Here is a 23,215-nt window from a genome sequence, read left to right as displayed (position 1 = left end):
TGCTAATACACTACCTAGACATTTCCTTTTAATGTGAAGGCCAGAGAAGGGTTAGTCTTATCCAGAGCCCATGGAGCTCATGGACTCCCCCCTTCCCATCTGCCCATGTAGGACAGCGAAGGGGAGTCGTCTTATATAACTTTCCCTGTACTGCTTAGTGTTTTGGTAAACCTCATACCCACTGAGTGATTCAGTTACTTTCAGGTGCCAAAACAAACTGCACTATCTTATAAAGTGCATTTTCTTATCGCCCCCTCAAAGAAATTAAATTGAACTTTGAGCCTGCCAAATCTTCCCAGTTTCATAGTGTAGATACCAGCGTATATTCTTCCTGAGTCCAGAGGATTATAGGAAGCTGTCAGTGACTACATCATAGCTCTAGAGGGCTTTCCCAGGCCTGCCACTGTTCTTCTTTTCATCACTTTATAGAAGGTGGAGAAAAGGAGTAAGCTCTGAAAGTACAGATTCTTAAATATGAATACTCCTTTGCCCAATGTTGAGTGTTTGGGGGACAAGACCCCAAATAGTGGCATTGGAAAGGCTTTATAATCTAATGGAAGGAGCATGGCCTCTGGAATCACAGATAACTGGGTTCAGTTTCTAGCTTTGCCTCTACCCAGTTAAAATCAGTATCATTAATAAATTATAACATTTCTCTAAACCACAGTTTCCTCATCTATGAAATAGATCAGTGTGGATTAAATTAGGAAGTTCTCACCATCAACATGTAATACAACCATAGATACTATAAAAAATGTAAAATGCTATGGAAATAAAAATAAGTCAGTCAATTCATTTGACTCTGGGGTGACACCAGGCAGGTAGACAGAAGCCTACAAGAAAATGGAGGGTAGACCATGAGTGGTGAGTTGGAGTTGATGGGGGACAGAAGCCAGTAAACCGCTTAGAAAGAGGGTCTTAGGAGGTATCAACCTGGAACTACTTAGGTGTACATTCTCAACAAAGACATTACCTCCTCTGATATTTTTCTTAACTCTCCATGTTGAAGATTGCCCCTCTCCTTACTTTTCTTTATCCTAAATCAACCTATTTTTATCAACTTGTTTCATTTGCCTCTGTTCTCTACTAAACTGTAAGCTCCGTTAGGGCAAGAATCTGATTTCTGTTGCTGGCCATGTTCTGTTCTTTGTACTATAGACAGCATTCATGGAATAGATGAAGCAAAACTTCCAAAAAAATTTACAGAAACAAGCCCAGACATCTGATTGCAGAATTGAGGCTACCAAAGCGGGAGGGGGCCGTATGGTAGAGGACAATTGGTGCTTTGATGGTGGATGTGGTAACATATATCTGAAGAGGTGTGAACCTGTACCCTTAAATCATATATAGTGTTGTAAACTCTTGCCTCAATAAAAAGTGATTCCATTTTTTTTTAAGTTTTTTAAAGTACATTTGTGTGCATTTGCTATACGATGCATTTAGATTTAGTCCTGTGAATTGTAGCGCTGTGATAGCCTTTCAGCATGGAAATTAGATAGAAAGCAGTTCAGGGTTTGTGCCATAAGTAGGCCTAGTTAAGTGACCTTACTTCTCTGGGGTTGCCATTTCCTTATGTGATTATCAGTAATGATGCCTTTAAGTTTCTTTCAACTATAATGTTCAGGGATTGTGTAAATCCTGCTGCCCGGTCTTCAGATGAGAACTTTTGAGGAGAAAATAGTGCTTGGCACTATTGAGTGTATGCTCAATAAATATATATTCAATTAAAACCCCAAAGCATAGATCAAGGCTGCTTAATTGGAGAGATTAAACTGAGAGCTTTACCCCTTTGAGGTACAAAATGAGCACAGAGCTAGAGCTACTTTTGTTAATTAGTTAAAGCTCTGCCAGTATAATATATTGTTTGTTCTGTTGCTGTTGTGGCAACCAAATGGGAACATTGCCACAAAGTATACAGAACCAGTTTTTTAAATGGTAAGATAAGTTGGGGTTTGATTCCAGCAGTCAATAGATAATTGAATGGCTTTTTATAAGTGACACATTTTTATACTTCTTGCCGGGAATTTTTGGCACAAAACTCTTATTGGTAATGTTGCAGTTGAGCTCTAAGAAGCTATGGGATGGGAAGATTGAGTTTTTAAGGGACTTTCCAGCTTTAGGATTTATGCTGCCCTCCTTTGAACTTCTTTTTGGAGTTACTGTGAAATTTTCTTTAGTAAAAAACATGCTGTTAGTATTTTCAGTTTAAGAATCGATAATTTTAGTTAAACCTTAGTTAATATCCTAAGGCTTTCAATTTCATTTATGTGTACAGCTTTACAAATTAAAAGATTGCAAACAAAAGTTGAGTACTTAATTATTTTTAGAGGCCAAGAATAGTCACAACATATGCCAAAGAAATCACGTAGGTAGGCTGAGTTATTCTTAAGGAAATATGTTTTGTTTATTTTTTTGAATCTGAAATATCTTCACCCCAAATAACATCAGATTCCCTTATTACATAGAATTTGCCTAAAATGTAAGTGGTGATAGTCTTAGGAATATAGTTGGAAGGAATTTTTTTGTTTTTCCAAATGTGTTTTGTAAGAATTAAGAACATAATTGAATACCTGGCAGACATTCTATATGAGTATCTTTATGGTTTTTGTTTTTCAGGCATTTTTAAAATATTTAATCATTCATGAGTTGAGCTTCATTCTTGAGTCATGGATGACAAGGCTTCTGTTGGAAAAATCAGTGTCTCCTCAGACTCAGTGTCTACTCTTAATAGTGAAGATTTTGTCTTGGTTTCCAGGCAAGGAGATGAGACACCATCTACAAATAATGGAAGTGACGACGAGAAAACAGGACTCAAGGTAAACTCCATCATCAACTAAGTTCTTTTGCTTAGCCTTGCTAAGCGCATTCTATAACTTGGCCTTAACAGGAAGGTACATGGAGTGAGAAAGAGGACATGGAAATAGTATCCTTCCTTTTTCAGTGTTGAAGATTTTTATTTACTCTAAATAATAGTGACATCTATATTCGATTAAGGAATTTTCAGTTTTATTAGTCTCTAAATCTTATTGCTTGTCGAAGTAGTAGTGGTCATTTCTAAACATTTGTCATGTTACTATTGTTTTCTCTTTCACATTGAGTTAGAGGCGATCATTTCTTTTGGGTCTGGTGTACGTAGTATAATAAAAGTAGGTTTTCTAAAAGTGAGTTTTAGGATTCTTGAGACAGAACTTTTTGAGTACCTAGCTTTTAACTACTTCTCGTTTATTATTTCTCATTCAAATAGATAGATACTTTTCCCATTCTCTGTTATTGTTTTGTTCTTTGTGGATATAAAGAAAAATAAATTACCTGCTAATATTTTTAAAAATATAAGTAGATTTTTAACTGTTTCAATTCTTGTTTATAAATATCAATTCTTTTTTTTTTTTAAAGATTTATTTATTTATGCATACAAGAGCTGGGGTATAGGCCAGAGATGCAGGGGGTGAGAGGATTCACCAGAGATGGAGTGGGGAACAGAACAGGCAAACTGACGGAATACATTGCTGAGGGGAGCAGTGGGCGAGACAGGAGAGGTCTGCTTCACCATGTGGGTTTCTTTCTGGCTAGCCGGCGATCAGACTCGTGCTGTAGAGGCTGCGGATTGCTTCATAGTGCAGTGCTTAACCCCTTGCGCCACCAGGGAGGCTCCAATTCTTTATTGAGTATTGACTGTATGCCAAGTACTGTTGAAAGATTAAGAATCCAGTGGTGAATAAGACAGGTAAAACTCCCTACCCTCCTAGAGCTTTTATTCTAATGGGATACAGACTTTAAGCAAATGAAGTAAATATGTTACATAAAGTTAGGTGTTGTGGAAAAAAAAAAAGTAGAATACATGTATCAAGTATGATGGGTAAGGGCTTAACCAATGATGGGTAAGGGCTAATCCACGTGCAATTTTGATGGCTTGGTAGAAATTTGGACTTTGTTATAAATGTGAAGGTACTTTTTTTTTTTTTAAAGATTTATTTATTTATGCATACAAGAGCTGGTGTACAGGCCAGAGGTGTGGGGGGTGAGAGAATTCACCAGAGACAGAGTGGGGAACAGAACAGGCAGACTGACTGAAATATGCTGCTGAGGAGAGCAGCGGGCGAGTCAGGAGAGGTCTGCTGTGCCGTGTGGGTTGCTCCCTGGCCGGCCGGGGATCGAACTCGTGCTGCAGAGCTCGTGCTGCAGAGGCTGCGGATTGCTTCATAGTGCGGTGCTTAACCCCTTGCGCCACGGGGGGGGGGGGGGGGGGCAATGTGAAGGTACTGTTTAGAGAATTTTCAATGGAGATATGATCTAATTTGCATTTTAAAAATTGCTGATAAGACTTTCCATCATGACAGCAAAACTGGGCACAATTACAAAAAAATCAAGCATTTTAGGTCTCTGGAAATGTTTTAAAGGACATATAGATAATTATTTTGGAAGTGAATTTTAGTAATTTAAATTTAGTGATTTATATTTAGTAATTTATTTATTTTTATTTTTATTTTTTTTTTAAGATTTATTTATTTATACAAGCAGTGGGTACAGTCAGAAGCACGGGAGGGTGAGAGAATTCACCAGAGCCAGAGCGGGGAGCAGAGCAGGCAGAAGGACCGAAGTACACTGCTGAGGGGAGCAGCGGGCGGCAGGGGAGGTCTCCGCGCCATGTGGACCCTCCTCCGGTGACCGGGGAGAAGCCAGGGATCAAACTAGCACTGCAGAGGCTGCGGGCAGCTTCGCAACCCAGCACTCAACCGCTGTGCCACCGGGGAGGCCCTATATTTAGTAATTTAGATATTTAAATGAAGACTCATTTCCTCCCTCTTCTCTGCCAGCTGAGCAAGATGGTCACTCTATTCCAGATTGGTACAGTCAAAAAGACAGTGCTCCCTTACTCCCACCCCTAGCCCTCATTCCCATTTAGAGGGTGTCGTCCAGGAAAGAGCTGGATGGCAGGTTTGATCCTGCCTCTACCTACCTTCTGCTGACCAAGTGTGACTGTGTGGTGAGGCTTTCTTTTTCCTGCCCACACATTACTTTTAGCATGGAGATTCTACTTTGAATACAGTGCTCTTGAAAATATCAAGAGCCTGATTGTCCTTGCTCTAACTCTGGCACTTGAGGTAGTAGTTTCACATCAGTAGAGGCAAGCCAAGAAATCCTGAGTGTATGGTACCACCTCCCATACCTATGAAGTGCTAAGCTTTTCAAGATGGGGTGCCATTCAGACACAGGCATTCTAACCTCATAGTGATGACTCAGAGATTCTACCTCTAATGAGAGGTAGGCTATAAAATATCTGATCTCTTCTCAAAAGAACTAACCTTATTTACAACAACACTGAAAAGTTTAAACCTAAGGTGACTCTCTAAAATAATGGAGGCGATGGTGAAAGGTAATTGGGAGGAAATTGGTAGATGGTTTGAACATACAGGTTTCATGGTAAGTTTGCTGGTAAGACGCTGTAGGTTTGCTGGAATCAGAACAAATTTCAAACACTGAACATTCCCTTCAAAGTAATCTTAATTTGATTGATTTATTCTGTGAAAGGATTAGACCTGAGTGCACTGTGAATAAACTAGAGAGCAATTAACCATAATAAGTAGAGTACAACAGTTAGGTGTGGTTAGAGTGAAAGATACAGGGTGCCCTGCCAAAACTTTAATCCCAGAATGACTGTTGGCAAATCCAAATCTGAGTTCCCAGAGGAACAATATCAGAGGTTTAACACTATGGAAAAGAGGGAAGAGAATCTAGTGAAATAAACTACCGCTTAATAGAGAACAAGCAAGCATAAAAAAATTACAAATCCCAGAGTGGGGAGAGCAGTTGGTATAATGTATCATCTGAAATACTTAGTTACCACTAGAAAAATTAAATAAGAAGGGCAGGCAGTAGATATTGCTTCTGAGAGTGACATGTTGAATTTAATGAGTAAACTAGTCAAAATAGCCACTATTAATATATGTTCATTGAACTTTTTAAAATTCTGCTTAGGGCCTCCCTGGTGGCGCAAAGGGTTAAGCACCGTACTACGAAGCAATCTGCAGCCTCTGCACCACAAGTTCGATCCCTGGCTGGCCAGGGGGCACCCCACATGGCGAGGCAGACCTCTACTGTCTCTCCCACTTCTCCCTTCAGCAGTGTATTTCGGTCAGTCTACTTGTTATGCTCCCCACTCTGCTCTGTCTCTGGTGAATCCTCTCACCCCCTGCATCTCTGGCCTGTACCCCAGCTCTTGTATGCATAAATAAATAAATCTTTAAAAAATAAATAAATAAAATCCTGCTTAAAGAAATAAAGGAAATTATGACAGTGTCAAATTAAATAGAGATTGTCATTAAGGAGATAGACGTAATTACAAAAAAGGAAAAAAAAGAACCAAATGGAAATTCTAAAGTGGAAAATTGAATGGAAAAGTTCACCAAGGGCTCAACAGTGAATTTCAGCTGGCAAAAGAATGACTTAGTGGGCAGTGATGTTATTGAAATGGCAGTTTTCTAGCATCCTGTCCCTAAAGAAAATGAATTTAGAATCGATTATGGACTAGAGTGCCTTTGTGGAAGTCTGAGAGTGCAACTAGAAGATCCAGCACACTTTCGGAGCAAAAAGATCCAAGATTTGACCCATTGAAGATGATAAGAAGAATAGTTTCACTTTATCTATGTCACTTCTTCCTCAAGGCAGCATAACTCACTATTAAGTGAGTACTCAACCTGGGATTTCTCCCACAGGGGAAAATGAGAGCATGTGATTCAGTGCTTGGCTTTTCTTACTGTGTGGGATGCTCCCCAAAGGCCCAGGTCTTTCTCACCCCATCCAGAGGTACTGAGTTGTGAACTGCAGGACTTAAAGGTGGACAGTCACGCTGGGAGAACAATAGCCAGGATTTGGAGCGGAACATATCAAAGGGACATGAATCCTACTCCTTCAGGAGGCCATCCTACAAGCCATTGAGGACATCTCATGTACAGACTGTCCCTCAGCTTGCCCATGGGCACCTCCTAGGCCCTCAGACCTCAACCAACACAGCACTACCCTGCAACTGCCTCTGTGTGCACAAACAAGGGCAAGAGTGGTAAGAGCCAGTCTTCACAGTTGGCTAATGTGCACATGTAGAAAGTCAGCCTGATTCTGTGGAATTGGGAGAAACCACACACTTAAATACTACCACCTAGGGAAAGCAAGTTTGATACAGATCATCAGCAGGAGACTGGATCAAGCAGGAAAAAGAATTTGTGAAGTAGAAGATGAATGACTTAAAATGATCTTGTTGCATAATGAAAGAAAAAAAAGAAAAATGTGAAAACTTACATTAACTGTGGCATGCCAGTAAAGTAAGCAATCTATTGAAGCACAGAAAAAGAGATGAAGATCTGGATAGGTAAGTTACTTGGAGAAATAATGATTGAGAAATTCCAGCATTTGGGTAGAGATTCAGACATACAACTTCACAAAGCTTATAAGTTCTCCTGAAATTTCAACCCAAAGTGAGCCTCTCCAAGACATAATAAAAATGTCTAAAAGTATTTTTTTTTTTTTATTTTCAGAGATACAATTTTTTTATTACTATTTTGTTCTTTTAACATCTGACTCTGTGGAATCTCTTGGTTTTTCATGAAGAAAAATTAAGGTAATTAGTGCAACATAGCATCTAAGTATTAGTATGAAAGTTGCAAATAATCTAAACCAGTGGTTCTCAAAATATAGTTCCTAGACCAGCAGCATCAGCATTATCTGAGAACTTGTTAACTATGTGAATTCTGGGGATCTTCTCCAGGTCTCCTGAATCAGAATCTCTTGGAGTAGGACTTTGCAGTCAATGTCTAAAAGTATTTTTAAAGCTGCAAGAGAAAAACCCATATTACAAAGGAAGCACCATAAGACCATTAGCAATTTCTCAAGAGAAACTTTGCAGGCTAATAGAGAGTGGGATATGTTCTAAATGCCAAAAGAACAAAGATGCCAGTGAAGAATATTTTACTGTGCAAAGCTGCCCTTCAGTAATTAAGATGGTAGAAGTGATGTCCTTCAGAAAAGAAGGGAGATAATCCTAGGACAAAACTGAGGGTGTTAATCATTAATAGATGATATAAGAAATTCTGAAAGGAGTTCTTCAACCTGTAGAGAGAGAATGCGAGTTAGTAACAGCCCAGCATTCAGGATAAGGAAAGGAGGACATGCTGGTTCCTCTGATGCAAAGTTGCAGATTTTCTTGAGTCTTCCAGTGGGAGCTCTGATCAGCTGTACTGATAACGCTGAAGCCAGAAATCTGTACATCCTTTCTGTGAAGGGTATCAAGGGTGACTGAACAAACATCCTGTTGCTGGTGTGGGGGACACAGTGGTAGTCAAGAAAGGCAAACCAGAGCTGACAAAGAAGGTACATCAGCAGTGTAATTTTTTGAAAGATTTATTTGTTTATCCATATAAGAACTGGGGTACAGGCCAGATGTATGTGGGGGGTAGTGGTGAGAGGATTCACCAGAGACAGAGCAGGGAACAGGCAGACTGACTGAAATACACCGTCAGCTGTGTAAATTTTTTTTAAAAGATTTATTTATTTGTTTGTTTGTTTATACAAGCACTGGGTACAGTCAGAAGCACGGGAGGGTGAGAGAATTCACCAGAGCCAGAGCGGGGAGCAGAGCAGGCAAAAGGACCGAAGTACACTGCTGAGGGGAGCAGCGGGCGGCAGGAGAGGTCTGCGCGCCATGTGGGACCCTCCTCCGGTGGCCGGGGAACAGCCGGGGATTGAACCGGCGCCGCAGAGGCCGCGGGCAGCTTTGCAACCCAGCGCTCAACCGCTGTGCCACCGGGGAGGCCCAGTAGTGTAATTTTTACAATGAAAATTTTACCAAAGAAAAGATAGAGTATTTTTTTTTTTAATTTTTTTTTTTTTTTATAGAGGCATGTTTTATTTATTTGTTTGTTTGTTTTGTTTATACAAGCACTGGGTACAGTCAGAAGCGCGAGAGGGTGAGAGAATTCACCAGAGCCAGAGCGGGGAGCAGAGCAGGAAGAAGGACCGAAGTACACTGCTGAGGGGAGCAGCGGGCGGCAGGAGAGGTCTGCGCGCCATGCGGGACCCTCCTCCAATGGCCGGGGAGCAGCCGGGGATTGAACTGGCGCCGCAGAGGCCGCGGGCAGCTTCGCAACCCAGCGCTCAACCGCTGCGCTACCGGGGAGGCCCCGAAAAGATAGAGTATTTTACTTTGAATATAACACTGGGGTCACAGTAAAAAATAAAAACCACATGAAAGATCCTTCCATCACAGGACCAGTTGCAAAAGAGTGTGCAGATGTATGGCTCAGAATTGCATTAATTGCTGACAGCATTGCAAGATGATCTAGTGTATTTGTTAAAAAAGGAAAAAAAAAACATCAAAATGATTTGCTCCTGCCCCCCCCAAAAAAAAAACCCATAAAAAATATAAAACACACTGGAAAAGTTAAGTATATAGCCAAATTCAGGATACTCATAACAATAGTGTATTGATTAATTGACTCTTGTTAAAGGGTAAAAATTATTAAAAGTAACTATAGCTGTAATGAATACACAGTTTAAAAAAGATGGATTGTGACATCAAAACCAAATTGGCAACATTTCTTTATCTGCAACTTTATGATGGACTACAGGCAAGCCCATACTGGAACCATGTTTTGCAACCAATATCACAATGACATCAGTGTTTGGAGCCCCGAGGATTCATGAAATAGAATATGGAATGAGAGCTATCAAACAAGGATCTACCACAGTTCTGAAATAAAAAACCTGTACAGTACAGTGTGGATTGCATTGAAGAGAGCTAGCAGTTCAGCAACAAAAATGTCTACATGTTGACAACCATATGGTATCTCAATTGCAAGACTTAGACTATTGTGTAATTTCATGCACCAGCACTATTGCATTCTAGATTTGTATTTGACAGAAATATTTTTGTGTCTCATCTTGTATGTCTCATTGGAAGCAAGACACAGATACCAGTGCAACAATATAGCCAGAGACCATATGGTTTTAGAATGCTTATGAGGATAAAGGCCCTCGGCATTTTCCAAACTGTCTGCTGACTATTTGACTACAGACCTGTGTTCTTAAGAGCCTGTTCTCAATCAGCTCCTACTTGGAGAGAGATGTGTCTGAGTTTATGGAGTGCAGGTTGAATGTACTGAGTAAACATGTCTGCATGCTTTAATGAGAGACACTTCCTGCAGCACAAGATCTAACTACAAAGAATGTTCCATTAAAATTGTTGGTAAATACTTGGAGCTTACAGTTTATGATGTTTATGGTGTGTCTCCATTACTGGAATGCCTTGAAGAAAGGCTGTGGAGAAAGACACAGCCTGCTCAACCTGGAACAATAGCAAGACTGATGAGACAATGGAAAAGTAAGTTATGAACTAGTCTATATGCATTCTATAAAATATGTGAGAATGCAAGAACATTTACTGATGACAATAATCTGTACTTTGAACCAAAAGATGCAGAGTGATAGAATATTTTAGCAATCAGTTCAAATATAAGTTTATCCCAAACAACCTGACTGGCACCATTAAATGGAAGCATTTTTCCTGTAGGAAACATGTATATAATCATTTTTTAGAAATTATGGGTATCTGTGCTAATAATTTTATATGAAGAATGTTGTGTCTTTTGTGATTTTAAAGATAACTGAAGATGTTTCACCTGCTAGTAAAAACAAAGCAAAACAAAAATATAAAATGTGTAGAGAGTAAAGTTTTTGTATGTGATTGAAGTTAAACTGTTACCAATACGAGCTATGCTCTTACAGATGAAGATGTTACATGTCAGCCTTATGGTAACCACAAAGCAAAAACCTAGGATACAGAAAAGATAAAATGAAGAGAACCAAAGCATACCATTGTGGAAAGTCATCAGTTCACAAGGAAAGACAGCAAGAGAGGAAGATAGGAACAGAGAAACTACAAAATAGTCAGAAAACGACTTACAACATGATGTTAGTATTTGGCCTTTACCTATCAATAATTATTTTAAATGTAAATGACTTAAAAATTTCAAATGACCTAGGATGTCTGAAGGATTAAAAATAAGGCCCTACAAAAGACTCATTTATTTATTTATTTTTTAAAGATTCATCTATCCATACAAGAGCTGGGGCAATGGCCAGAGGCATGGCGGCTGGGGGGGATCGAATTCATGTTGCAGAGGCAGGGGACAGCTTCATAGGTTGCGTTCCACCCCCCACCCCCCACCCCTCCCCAAGGGAGGCCCAAGACTCATTTTACCTTTAACGACACACATAGATTCAATGTGAATAGATAGAAAATCTTGCAACATGCAAATGGAAACAGTCAGCACTGGATAGATAAACATGATCCAACTGTATGCTTTCTATTGTAGATATACTTTAGATGCAGTGATACAAGATTTAAAGTAAAGAGATGGGAAAATATGTGCAAACACAACAACAAGTAAATTGGAGTATATCAGACAAAATAGACTTTAAAACCAAAAAAAAAAAGAATTTTTTGGTTGAAAAAACATTTCAGTGAGATGAAATGGACATTGTATAATCTTCAAAGAATCAGGAAGATTATATACCTAATAAAGGATCTTCAAAACATATGAAGCAAAAAAGGGACAGAAATGAAGAGAAATCTACTATTCAACTGTAATTGTTGGAGACTAAAAACCCACTTTCAATAATGGATAGAAAAGCTAAGCAGGGCTTCCCTGGTGGCGGTTGAGCGCAGCGCTGTGGGGCTGTCTGCAGCCTCTGCAGTGCCGGTTTGATCGCTGCAGGCTGCGGAGCAACCCACATGGCGAGCAGACCTCTCCTGTCTCACTCGCTGCTCCCCTCAGCAGTGTATTTCGTCAGTCTGCCTGTTCTGTTCCCCGCTCTGCCTCTGGTGAATCCTCTCACCCTCCCGCGCATCTGGCCTGTAGCCTGGTTCTTGTATAAGAAATAAATCTAAAAAACAAAAAAAACCATGTTGGCCTAACATCTATAAAACACTCCCCAATAATGGAATATACATTTTTCCCAGGTGCATCTACAGTAATTTCCCAACCACAATGGCATGAAACTAGAAATTTATAATAGATGTACAACTGGAAAATTAGAACATGGATTGAAACAATATATTTTTAAAAAGATTTATTCATGCATAAAAGAACTAGGGTACAGGCCAGGTGTGTGGGAGTGGAGGGTGAGAGAATTCACCACAGACAGAGTGCGGAACAGAACAGGCAGACTGATGAAATACGCTGCTGAGGGGAGCAGCAGGCGAAACAGGAGAGGTCTGCCATGCCATATGGTTATCTCGCCGGCCAGCAGGGATCAAACCTGCGCTGCAGAGGCTGCTGACAGCTTCACAGTGCTGCGCTCAACCACCTGTGTCACAAGGGGAGGCCCTGAAACAATGTATTATTAAATAACCTATGGGTCAGAGATTTAAAAGAGAAATTAGAAAATACTTTGAGATGAAAATGAAGATTACAGCATACCAAAATTTATGGAATATAGTTTAAGTAATATCTACAGGAAAAATTTCTACCTTTAAATTCCTCTATTAAAAAAGAATTCAAATCAGTAACAATCCTCCACCTTAGAGGTTGGATAAAGAAGTAAGGGGAAAAAAGGATTAGAGCAGAAATTAATGAAACAGTAAAAAAAAAAAAAAAAAAAACCCAGAAAATCAATGAAACTACAAACTGGCTCCTTGAAAAAAATAAAATTCATAACTAGATTGATGGAGAAGAGAGAAGAAAGAAATTACTAAAATCAGAAATGAGGGGGTAATTATTACCAAACTTACGTAAATAAAAGGATTGTTAAAGGATTACTATGAACAGTATTATGCCAGTAAATTAAATAACTTGGATGAAATGGATAAGTCTCCAGAAAAACACCAACTGATAAGATAGCATGAATAGATACATGGAAACAAGAGACTGAATTAGTTATCAAAAATATGCCAACAAAGGGGCCTCCCCTGGTGGCTCAGGCGGTTGAGTGCAACACTGTGAAGCTGTCCGCAACCTCTGCAGCTCTGGTTTGATCCCGGTCAGCCGGCAAGGGTCCCACATGGCACAGCAGACCTCTCCTATTGCGCGGCTGCTCCCCTCAGCAGTGTATTTCGTGGGTCTGCCTGTTCTGTTCCCCGCTCTGTCTCTGGTGAATCCTCTCGCCCTCCAGCGAATCTGGCCTGTACCCTGGTTCTTATATAAATAAATAAATAAATCTTTAAAAAAAAAATACGCCGACAGAGGACTGCCAGGACTAGATAGTATCATTGCTGAATCTACTAGATATTAAAATAACATTATCAGTTCTTCACAAACTCTCCCAAATAATAAAAGAGATAATTCCTCACTCATTTTAAGAGGTATTACCATTCTGATGCGAGAGTTAGACAAAGACGTAACACAAAAACGACAAACCTATATCTCTTATAAATGTGGACACAAATGTAATCATCAAAGTGCTGGCCAACTTAATTCAGCAACATATATTTTTGTAATATGCCATATCAATGGAATTAAAAACTAAAACCACCTGATTATTTCAGTACACATAGAAGTATTTTATAAAATCCAACATCTCTTCATAAAAGTTAACAAGAAAACAATTCAAACTGAATAGAATGGAACTTCCTCCTCCTGATAAGTAGCATCTGTGAAAAGCCCACAGCTTACATCAGCTTGCTGATGAAAGAATTGATTTCCTTTAAGTTCAGGCTCAAGGATCCCATACTTACTGTAAGTTGAAAATGGGGCCCTGCCACTTGAGTGGGGTGCTGTGGTGGTGGCTTACAGCCCCCATCCCTGGTTGGGGACTACTGGGAGGAGCATTGACCCCCTTCTAGGCCAGCTCTGGCTATAGCCCCCATGAGCCCACCTGCCCATGGACCTGCCTTGACCTCGGTGCACATCAGATCTGCATGAAGCAGCCGGGGTTTCCCTTTTGAATATGGTGCCCGGCGCGTGAATGGACCAGTGAACTCTTTCCAGTTGATTTCAGAGTTTTGAGTCCTATGCCTGTTCAGCATTGTGCTGGAGATTATTACCAGAGCAGTTAGGCATGCAAAACTCCAGGTGGAATCCAGATTGGAAAGAAGGTGCTGTTTGCACATGGCATGATCTTATATACAGAAAAATCCTAAGAAATCGACTAAACGGTAATTCTTAGGTTCATCAAGATTGCAGGATCATTGTACATGGTCTAAATACAAGAAATCAACTTCCTTCTTATACCTTTGCAATGAATCTTAATGAAAACATTGTTACAGCACTAAAAAGAATTAAATTCTCAGGGGTTTTTTTAGTGCAAATGTTTTACTCTGAACTCTGAAAAAAATTGATGAAGGAAATTAAAGCTAGAAATAGGTGGACAATAATGCTCCTGCATTAGAAAATTTATTGTTGATATGGCTGTGTTCCTTAAATCACATTCAGCACAATCCTTGTCAGAATCCCAGATAATATCTTTGTAGAGATTGTCATTCAGACTGATTCATAGGGGATTGCACAGAATCCTGAATATCCAAATAATCTAGTTGAAGGACTCAGACTTTGCAATTTCAAAGCTTATAAAACAATTACAATCAAGACATGTGATACATATGGTATGCATATAGATCACTAATACATTTGAGAGTTGAGATGTAGAACCCTGTTTCTGTGGTCAGCTGACTTAAGTCATACTAATTGGAGATGGATTTTTTCCAACCTATTATGCTGAGATGGCTGGGTGGCTACATTGGAAAGAATGAACTTTATACTCTTATACCATAAACAAAAGGTAGCTCAAAATGCATCAGACTAAGAGTTAAAAATATAAAACTCATAGAAGAAAATGTAAATTATCATGACTTCAGATTTAGCAGTGGATTCTTATACTGAAAGCATAAGCAGCAGAAACAACAAAAACAGACAAAATTGGACTGCAGCAACTTTAAAATCTTTTGCTTCAAAGAATACTATCAACCAAGTGTAAAGACAGTCCAGTGAAGAAGAGAAAATATTTGCAATTTTTTTTGAGTGTGTGTGAACGAACCGGCGCTGCAGAGGCTGTGGGCAGCCTCGCAGCCCAGCGCTCAACTGCTGCGCCACCAGGGGAGGCCCAATATTTGCAAATTTTAAGGTACCTGTACCTAGGGTATGTAAAGAGCTAAATGTTTATCAGCTGCTAAATGAGTAAAGTATCTATAAACTTCATTGTGTAATGGAACAGTATTTGGTCATAAAAAGGAATAAAGTACTGATGTAAGCTACAACATAGATGGACCTTGACTGTTAATTGAAGTGCAAAACACAAAAGACTACAAATTACTTGACTCCATTAGTATGAAATATCTAGAATGGTCATATCTTTGCAGGCAGCAATTTCATGGTTGTTTAGAACTGTAGGTAATAGGGGAATAGGAAGTTGATACCTAAGAGGGTGTGGTGTTTCCTTTTGATGTAAGGAAAATATCCTAAAATTGACTGTTGATACTTGCATATGTCTGTGAATATGCTCAAAATCATTACCTTTGCTCTTTAAATGGGTGAATTGTATATGAATTATGTTTGGCTGCTCTGTGGAGAATTTACAGTAAAGTAGCAAGATTGGTAGCAAGAAGAGCAGATGGGAAGCTATCTAGACATGAAAGGGAGAATGTTGGCTGGGACTAGAGGGTGAATATGCTCTGATTTAGTGTATATTTTCAATGTAGAACTGACCATATTAGAGTGGGCACATGCAGGGTAAGTGAATTGGTCAGGCTTTTTGCACTTCTAGCCTCTGGCTATCACCTGTAGCCTTGATGGTGTTAATGCAGAAGGCAATTGGGAGCATGTGCCTGATTGTGGCCATGGTATGGGTGTGGGCATGCGTAAATATGCACACCTGAGCCTGGAGGCCAGGCGTATAAGGGCAGCGTTACTCAGAGGACAGCCACTGGAGAACAGCCAAGAGAGCACACGTGACTACTCAAGAGGTGAAACCACGAGAGAACGCCAGAGAGCCCAGAGAAAGCAAGTGCAAAGATTCTTGGGGGGCTGGGAGGCTCGGTTGCCTACCTGCCAGCCCCCCCTGCATAGCCCTTGCCTGCGTGGTGTGCCTGTGTACCTGGTTCCCTGAGAGCATTAATGCCTGAAAAATCCACTGAAGACTCTGGAACACTCCTTTAGCCATCTGCCTGAATCCATGGTGAGCCTGCCTTGTGCTTGCACATTAGATGTGGGATTTGAGGCAGAGAGAAGTAAACAATGAGTCCTAAATTTTGGACTGAGCTATTAGGAATATGGTAGTGCCATTTACTGGGATGGGAAAGAAAAAGGATTGAGGCAGGGGCAGGTGAATCAGAGGTCCTTTTTAGGACATCTTAAAATGGAGGTGACTATTACAGGTCCATTTCTAGATGTCAGGTAGTTAGTTGGATGTGTGTAAAGTAACTGAAGATTGGTCGAGGTTTTGCTCTGCTAGCCTCTGGTTATCACCTTGAATGTGGGAGGCACTTGAGAGAGTGGGTGCGGGGCATGCATGCCTGATTGTGGACACCTGGAGTGTAGTGTAGGCATGCGTAAATGTGCACACCTGAGCCTGGACGCTGAGTGAACAGGGGCAGTGAGATGGCCATGGAGAACAGCTACAAGAGGACGAGTGGCTACAGAGAGTCAGGACCATGAGATGACGTCAGAGAGAGCCCAGAGAGAGTAAATATCTTGTTAGGGATTAGGAGGCCTGCCTGCCCCCTGCATCCCCCCTCTCCACCACCCCCTCCCACCCCCCAGCCCTCCGCCTCGTTGTTGCACTACAATGTGGATGATTGATGCTCAAGAGATTGTGGTTGACTTGAACAGTAGTTGAATATTCAGAACTGAGATTAAAGTGTAGATACTGAATGAGTGATGAGTGATAAGAATTGGCCCTTCCAATAGGTCAGCATTTAGAGATTGGGATGAAGAGAAGCCAGCAGAGCAGACCAAGAAGAAATAATAAATGTAGAGAAAACCAGGAGATTGGGGTACCTTGGAAGACAAAGGAAGTGAGTGTTTCAAGAAAGTGTGGGAAACCAGTTATGTTTGACTTGGCTCAGAGATTGAATTAGATGGTAACTCTGAAGAAGAGTGTATTTTTGTTCTCAGAGATGAGAGACTGGTGTGGGTTGGATAGTAAATGGGAGATAGGGATAAAGTGGCAATAAATATTGGTTTCTTGAAACAGTGTTTCAGGACGTGTTGCTAAAAATGAGCAGAAAAGGTGGAAACTGAAGGGTGATATGGATGCCAGGGAAGAATTTCAGATATTTATATGCTGATAAAAAATACTCAGCAAAGGGCTTTATTAGCACAAAGGAACAGTCTTTGGATGAGAGAGAAGGGTTTCCACTGCATAAGTGGAGGGGTCAGCCTAGGAACAATGGGAAGGAAGATAGTGTAAATGAGTATAGATGCAGATAGGTCAGTCTTGTCTTCTTTTGGATTTCTTCCAGTTGAAATTTTTCTTGTTAATTTTTGCAGTACCATTTGACTTATTTTTCCTGTTTCTAGTTTGAGGAACCATTTATGGGAAGTGTATGCAAGGCTCCTTCAGATAAATTTCTTGCTCTCTCATCTTGTTTACCAGAAAGGTACTTCTCTTCTGTAGACGATGAAATTAAGCACCAGGTTCTGCAAATTGAAAATGTTTTTCTTTGTGTATTTCCATGTAATTTCAGTACATGTATATAGTATGTCTGTTCAGTATATATATAGAACTGGTAAGTGAAGAATGAAGTTAACTGTCATCACAGGAAATGTCTGGCTCAGTGATGCTCAATCTTCTTTTTGAAACTTAGTTTTCTCAGCCACTAGTAGATTTTAAAATTTTATTGGATTTAGAAAATACATTTCTAAATCTGTCATTGTTCCACGGCAAAAATCCCAATTGAGTGTTTTGTTTAATAGTCATTTGTCAGCTACAAATCTGTCATGTGCTGTTTCAGGCACTGAGGATAAGGACTCCCATTTTTGGAAATATGACCTAGAAAACCTAAAAATAGCCCAACATAAAATACTTAGGAAAGCTGGATGAAATATAATAAACACCCTTTTAATTACATGGCTATATTCACAAGAAAGTAAAGAAAATTTCCAAGAAACAAAAGCCAAGGGAATTGAAAGCCAGAACTATACATATGAGACATCATTGGGACTGCAGTGGGGAAATTTGCTATTCTTTATCAAACCATGAACTTAGGATTCAGTAGCTAAATTGGGTAAGAAATAAAAGCTTGGGTTTAACAGAATGAGATATTGGAACTAAGGTTTCTTTGTAAAGCACCCTCTAGGGCTATATCCTAACTGAAAGGATAGACTTGAGAAAAAATAATTTGCTTACAGTCACAGCAAGAAAATAAATTAGCCTTGACACTGGTCTTTCATCTTAGGCTTCTGCACAGCATGGTGGTCTTGGGACATATGTGGAATGAGAAGACCTCTTTAAGGCTGAGCATTGGAAGTGCATGGTGTCACTTCTGCCACTACTCCTTCGTAGAGATTTTATGGCCATATTTAATTTTCAACAGCAGCGTAGTTAAATGCCACAATGGAGATTAACAAAGGGTGATGTAAATAGAATGGCTGGAAACCTATCTCAGCTTGGGAGAGTCATCAGGGAGGCTTCTTGGCGAGAATAATGCTTCCGTTAGGGCCTTTAATAAAGAAAAGCTTTATATGATACACATAATTATAAAAATCACATTTTTCTTCATGAACTGTCTTGATGTACATCAGAGTCTGAGAGCTTTACATAAATTAGATCACCTGTGTTTTTCTACCTAATTCCTGGTGTAGGACTCTTTTTTTTTTTTTTAAAGATTTATTTATTTATATTTTATTTATACAAGCACTGGGTACAGTCAGAAGCCCGGGAGGGTGAGAGAATTCACCAGAGCCAGAGCGGGGAGCAGAGCAGGCAGAAGGACCAAAGTACACTGCTGAGGGGAGCAGCGGGCGGCAGGAGAGGTCTGCGCACCATGTGGGACCCTCCTCTGGTGGCCGGGGAGCAGCCGGGGATTGAACTGGCGCCGCAGAAGCTGGGGGCACCCTCGCAACCCAGCGCTCAACTGCTGCGCCACCGGGGAGGCCCTGGTGTAGAACTCTTAATACCCTTATTTTTTTTATTTTCTTTTTTAAGATTTCTTTATGTATATAAGAACTGGGATACAGGTCAGACGTATGGGGGGTTAGATGATTCACCAGAGACCGAGTGGGGAGCAAAACAGGTGGATCTACTGAAATACACTGCTGAGAGGAGCAGCGGGCGAGTCAGGAGAGGTCTGCTGTGCCATGTGGGTAGCTCCCTGCCCGGGGATCGAACTCATGCTGCAGTGGCTGCCGACTGCCCCATAGGTTGTGTCTCAACCCCTTGCACCACCAGGGAGTCCCTAGTGTTTTTATCTTAATAGAATTTTCGGGCCTCTCTGGTGGCGCAGCGGGTTGCGTGCAGTGAAACTGTCCGCAGCCTCTGCAGTGCAGGTTCGATTCCCGGCCAGCCAGGGAGATTCCCACATGACGTAGCAGACCTCGCCTGTTGTGCCCACTGCTCCCCTCAGCAGTGTATTTCGGTCATCTGCCTGTTCTGCTCGCCGCTCTGTCTCTGGCAAATCCTCTCACCCTCCCAGGCCTCTGGCCTATGCTCCAGCTCTTGTATTAAAAAAAAAAAAAAAATCTTTAAAAAAATGGAAAAAAAATAGAATTTTCTTGAAAAATTCATAGACAGTGCTTGGAAAAATCCAACAGACAGTTGCCAAACTTTATTAAAATAGTTAGCAGATGGGCCTCCCCGGTGGTGTAGCGGTTGAGCACTGGGTTGCGAAGCTGCCCGCAGCCTCTGCAGCGCCTGTTCGATCCCCGGCTGCTCCCCGGCCACCGGAGGAGGGTCCCGCATGGCGCGCAGACCTCTCCTGCCGCCCGCTGCTCCCCTCAGCAGTGTATTTCGGTCCTTCTGCCTGCTCTGCTCCCCACTCTGGCTCTGGTGAATTCTCTCACCCTCCCGCACTTCTGACTGTACCCAGTGCTTGTATAAATAATAAATAAATAAATCTTTTAAAAAAAAAAATAGCAGATACAGAAGCTCCATCTCACTTAGTATTGCTTAAATGACTCTGACTTGGTTTCTGATATTACCTATTTTATTTTATTTTTTTAAAGATTTATTTATTTATTTATACAAGCACTGGGTACAGTCAGAAGCCCGGGAGGGTGAGAGAATTCACCGGAGCTAGAGCTGGGAGCAGAGCAGGCAGACTGATGAAGTACACTGCTGAGGGGAGCAACGGGCAGCAGGAGAGGTCTGTGCTCCATGTAGGACCCTCGTCCGGCAGCCGGGGATCGAACCAGCGCTGCAGAGGTAGCTTTACAGCCCAGTGCTCAACCGCTGTGCCAACACGGAGACCCTAATCCTATTTTAGAATCGGGTGATCTTGTCTTCTGTGATGCAGATCTTGTATTGAGCAAGCAAAGTTACTGAACCATCAACACATTGTTTAATTAAGGGCATCATGGTGGTTGTGGGGAGTCACATAAATAATTTTCATCATTGAAAGTCATCAAGCGCTAAGAATGTATATTCTAGAATATAGCTACAGTAGGTTTGAACAGAATTATATTAGACCATAATTGCCTGAAAAAGAAAACTTTAAGAGCATACATAATAATTAGCAAAGCCTTAAAGAATGATTAAAAATTTCCCCAAGAAGGGAGTCTGTGATGTGGAATGATCAAGAAGCTTGACCGGGTGTAGAGTCAGGGCTGGTAGAGTTGGCTGTAATTGCTTTTCATTTTTTGTCATTTGTTTTTCTCTAATTATAAAAATAATGTGTGCATGATAGAGAACTCAGACAAGAAAAGTAGGTAAAACCCAGCCAAAATCTCATTATTTAGTGAAACAATAATAAATATTTGGGGTATTTCTTTAGTTGACTTTTTAGTATGCATTCACAAGCTTCTGTTCTTCCTCATCCCCTTTATATTTTAAACCAATTGCAATTTTAGGTTGTTCCCTGGTTTTTCCTTTATACAGTAAAATAAACAGATGGATAATCAGAATAGCTGCAATTTGTAAATGAAGCCCAAATAGATTTAGTGACCTCTCAAGATCACAAAACAAGTACGTATGTGATTTTGAGATTAGTAGCTATACCGTCCTGTGTCCAGTTGTCCTTGTGGTTATTTTGTGCATTGCTTTCTGACAAACTGAAATTTATACACTTGTCTCAGAATGGCTCAGCTTTTACACTGAAGCTGAGCAAAATTTTTCAGTTTGAGTTATTTTCATTCATATTTTCACTGTGGTAAGACACAAATCACAGGCAGTATAGATGATCAGGAATATGACTTTAATTCTCTGAGTGTCTGTGGATATAAGTACAAACTCCTGAGCACATTTTCTTGAGGACATAAAATCTCTGTTGGAAAAGGGTCCCAGATTGCCTAAAGTACTTGGTGTAACAGGCAAATCAAGTGTGGTCTTCTTGGTATTGTTGCAGTGAAGGGACATGGGACTGTAAAGATATAAGTAGAGGGCCTGTTTGGTGGCGCAAGGGGATAAATCTCAGCACTATCATGCTGTCGCCAGCCACTTCAGGACGAGTTCAAACCCCGGCCAGGGAGCTACCCACATGGCCCAGCAGACTTCTCCTGTCTTGCCCGCTGCTCCCCTCAGCAGTGTATTTCAGTAGATCTGCCTTTTCTGCTCCCCACTCTGTCTCTGGTGAATCCTCTCACCCTGCCACACTTCTGGCCTGCACCCCAGTTCGTATATGCATGAAAAAATATCTTTTAAAAACAAAAGATACAAGTAGAAAATGAAGACCAAGAAATAAATGACTGCATGTTGCCCTTGGAACATTTTGTCCGCTGGTTCCATAAGTTCCATTTTGCTCTCAAGGAAATAGACTTGTAGCCAATTCTGCCGTATAAGTTACTACCTTTATTTGATATATTTAGAAAAGACAGATATTTAGAAAAGACAGATGTTATTACAGTAAGGTGCTTTTGCATATGAATAGTGGGTGTGTGTTTAGTTTTCTCTGAACTTTGGAAAGTGGAAAAACTACTTTTAAGGTGTTTCATTTTTCAAACTTCAACTGTAGTGGGTAGATCAGAGTTTATTTAGAAATAAACAACTGAAAGTGGTGCAGGGAGATACTGATGGGATGCTTACAGATTGGCAGGTACTAGGATATAGAAAAAAAAAAATCCCTGACAAATGTCTTTATATAGTGTCTGAAATAAATCATGTGTCCAATAATCCTATTATTGTGTCATGGAATTTTCACAACAACCCTGTAAGATAGATGCTAATGTCTTTGTTTTAGAGATGAAATATTTGTGGTTTCAGAGGTTGTCCACAGCCCATAGTTCATCAAAGCCATGTCTCCAACCCACGTCTGTTTTATGGTGGAGCTCAAGTAGGGGTGCTGTGCAGTTGTGTAGGGACACTCTTTACAATCCCATGGAGGCACTGATCATAGTGAGTGATCCCTGGGGAGTTGTGCCACAAGCCAGCCCTTAGCCCCAAATTTTTCCTGTTTCCTTCCTTGCTTTGTAAGTAAAATTATGAATAAATCATTCACTATGTTATCTCTGCCCTTGTATACATTTATGTCTGTGTTTATGGTGGCTATTAAATTGACTACTTTATACTTGCTCTTTCTCTTTTCTCAATTCAGGGCTGTTTCCCAGAGAACCCTCTCTGCCTCTTGATGCAAAGGACATGGAGATGAACACAAATCTAAATGTGGCCCTTAGTTGTATCATCCATATATATATGTGCTTTCTTTTTTTATTTTCACATTTGTGCCAAATTAAGTTAGAAGTTTTTGTTAGACTTCAAAACAAAGTTTATTGTTTGTGCTTTGCAGCATGTTATTTGGTCTTACTAAGTATTGTGAATATTAACCTTAACAGCACTGCCAAAATAATAGGAAATGATGACATTGTCTAAGTAGTTAACAAAGGTATACCGAATCATTCAGATTGCATTTCTATAACTGAAACAAAGTCTGTAGAATATCCAGTGTCCAAACTGGATAAAATACTACTACTTTGACTTCTAAAGTCTTTGCTTATAAAGTTCAGTTTAGTAAACATGTATTGCAGGTGTACGATATACCAGTTGCTACTTAGAGCTTTGGAAATAGATAACCTAAAATGGTCTGTGCTACCTGGTAATGCATAGTTTGGCTTAAGGAGCTCACTACACAAGTAGTCTCTGAAAC

General features: G+C 40.4%; 1 protein-coding gene across 2 annotated transcripts in view; it reads left to right on the top strand.

Annotated features, from left to right (window-relative positions):
• Nucleotides 1–2,666: 2,666 nt before the first annotated feature.
• RABGAP1 (RAB GTPase activating protein 1) overlaps nucleotides 2,667–23,215 on the top strand; it is a gene marked incomplete at both ends in the record, with an annotated part of 118,092 nt that continues 97,543 nt past the window's right edge. For both annotated transcript variants that reach the window (XM_084238283.1, XM_084238282.1), the window contains one exon: nucleotides 2,667–2,816. In XM_084238283.1, coding sequence (XP_084094409.1) covers nucleotides 2,667–2,816 — 150 coding nt within the window. The remainder of the gene's footprint in view (nucleotides 2,817–23,215) is intronic.

This window comes from Talpa europaea (assembly GCF_964194135.1).
Source record: "Talpa europaea genome assembly, chromosome: 7".
Taxonomy (NCBI): domain Eukaryota; kingdom Metazoa; phylum Chordata; class Mammalia; order Eulipotyphla; family Talpidae; genus Talpa; species Talpa europaea.
The sequence above is the reverse complement of the archived record's forward strand: the minus strand, read 5'-3'. Positions and strand labels throughout refer to the sequence as shown.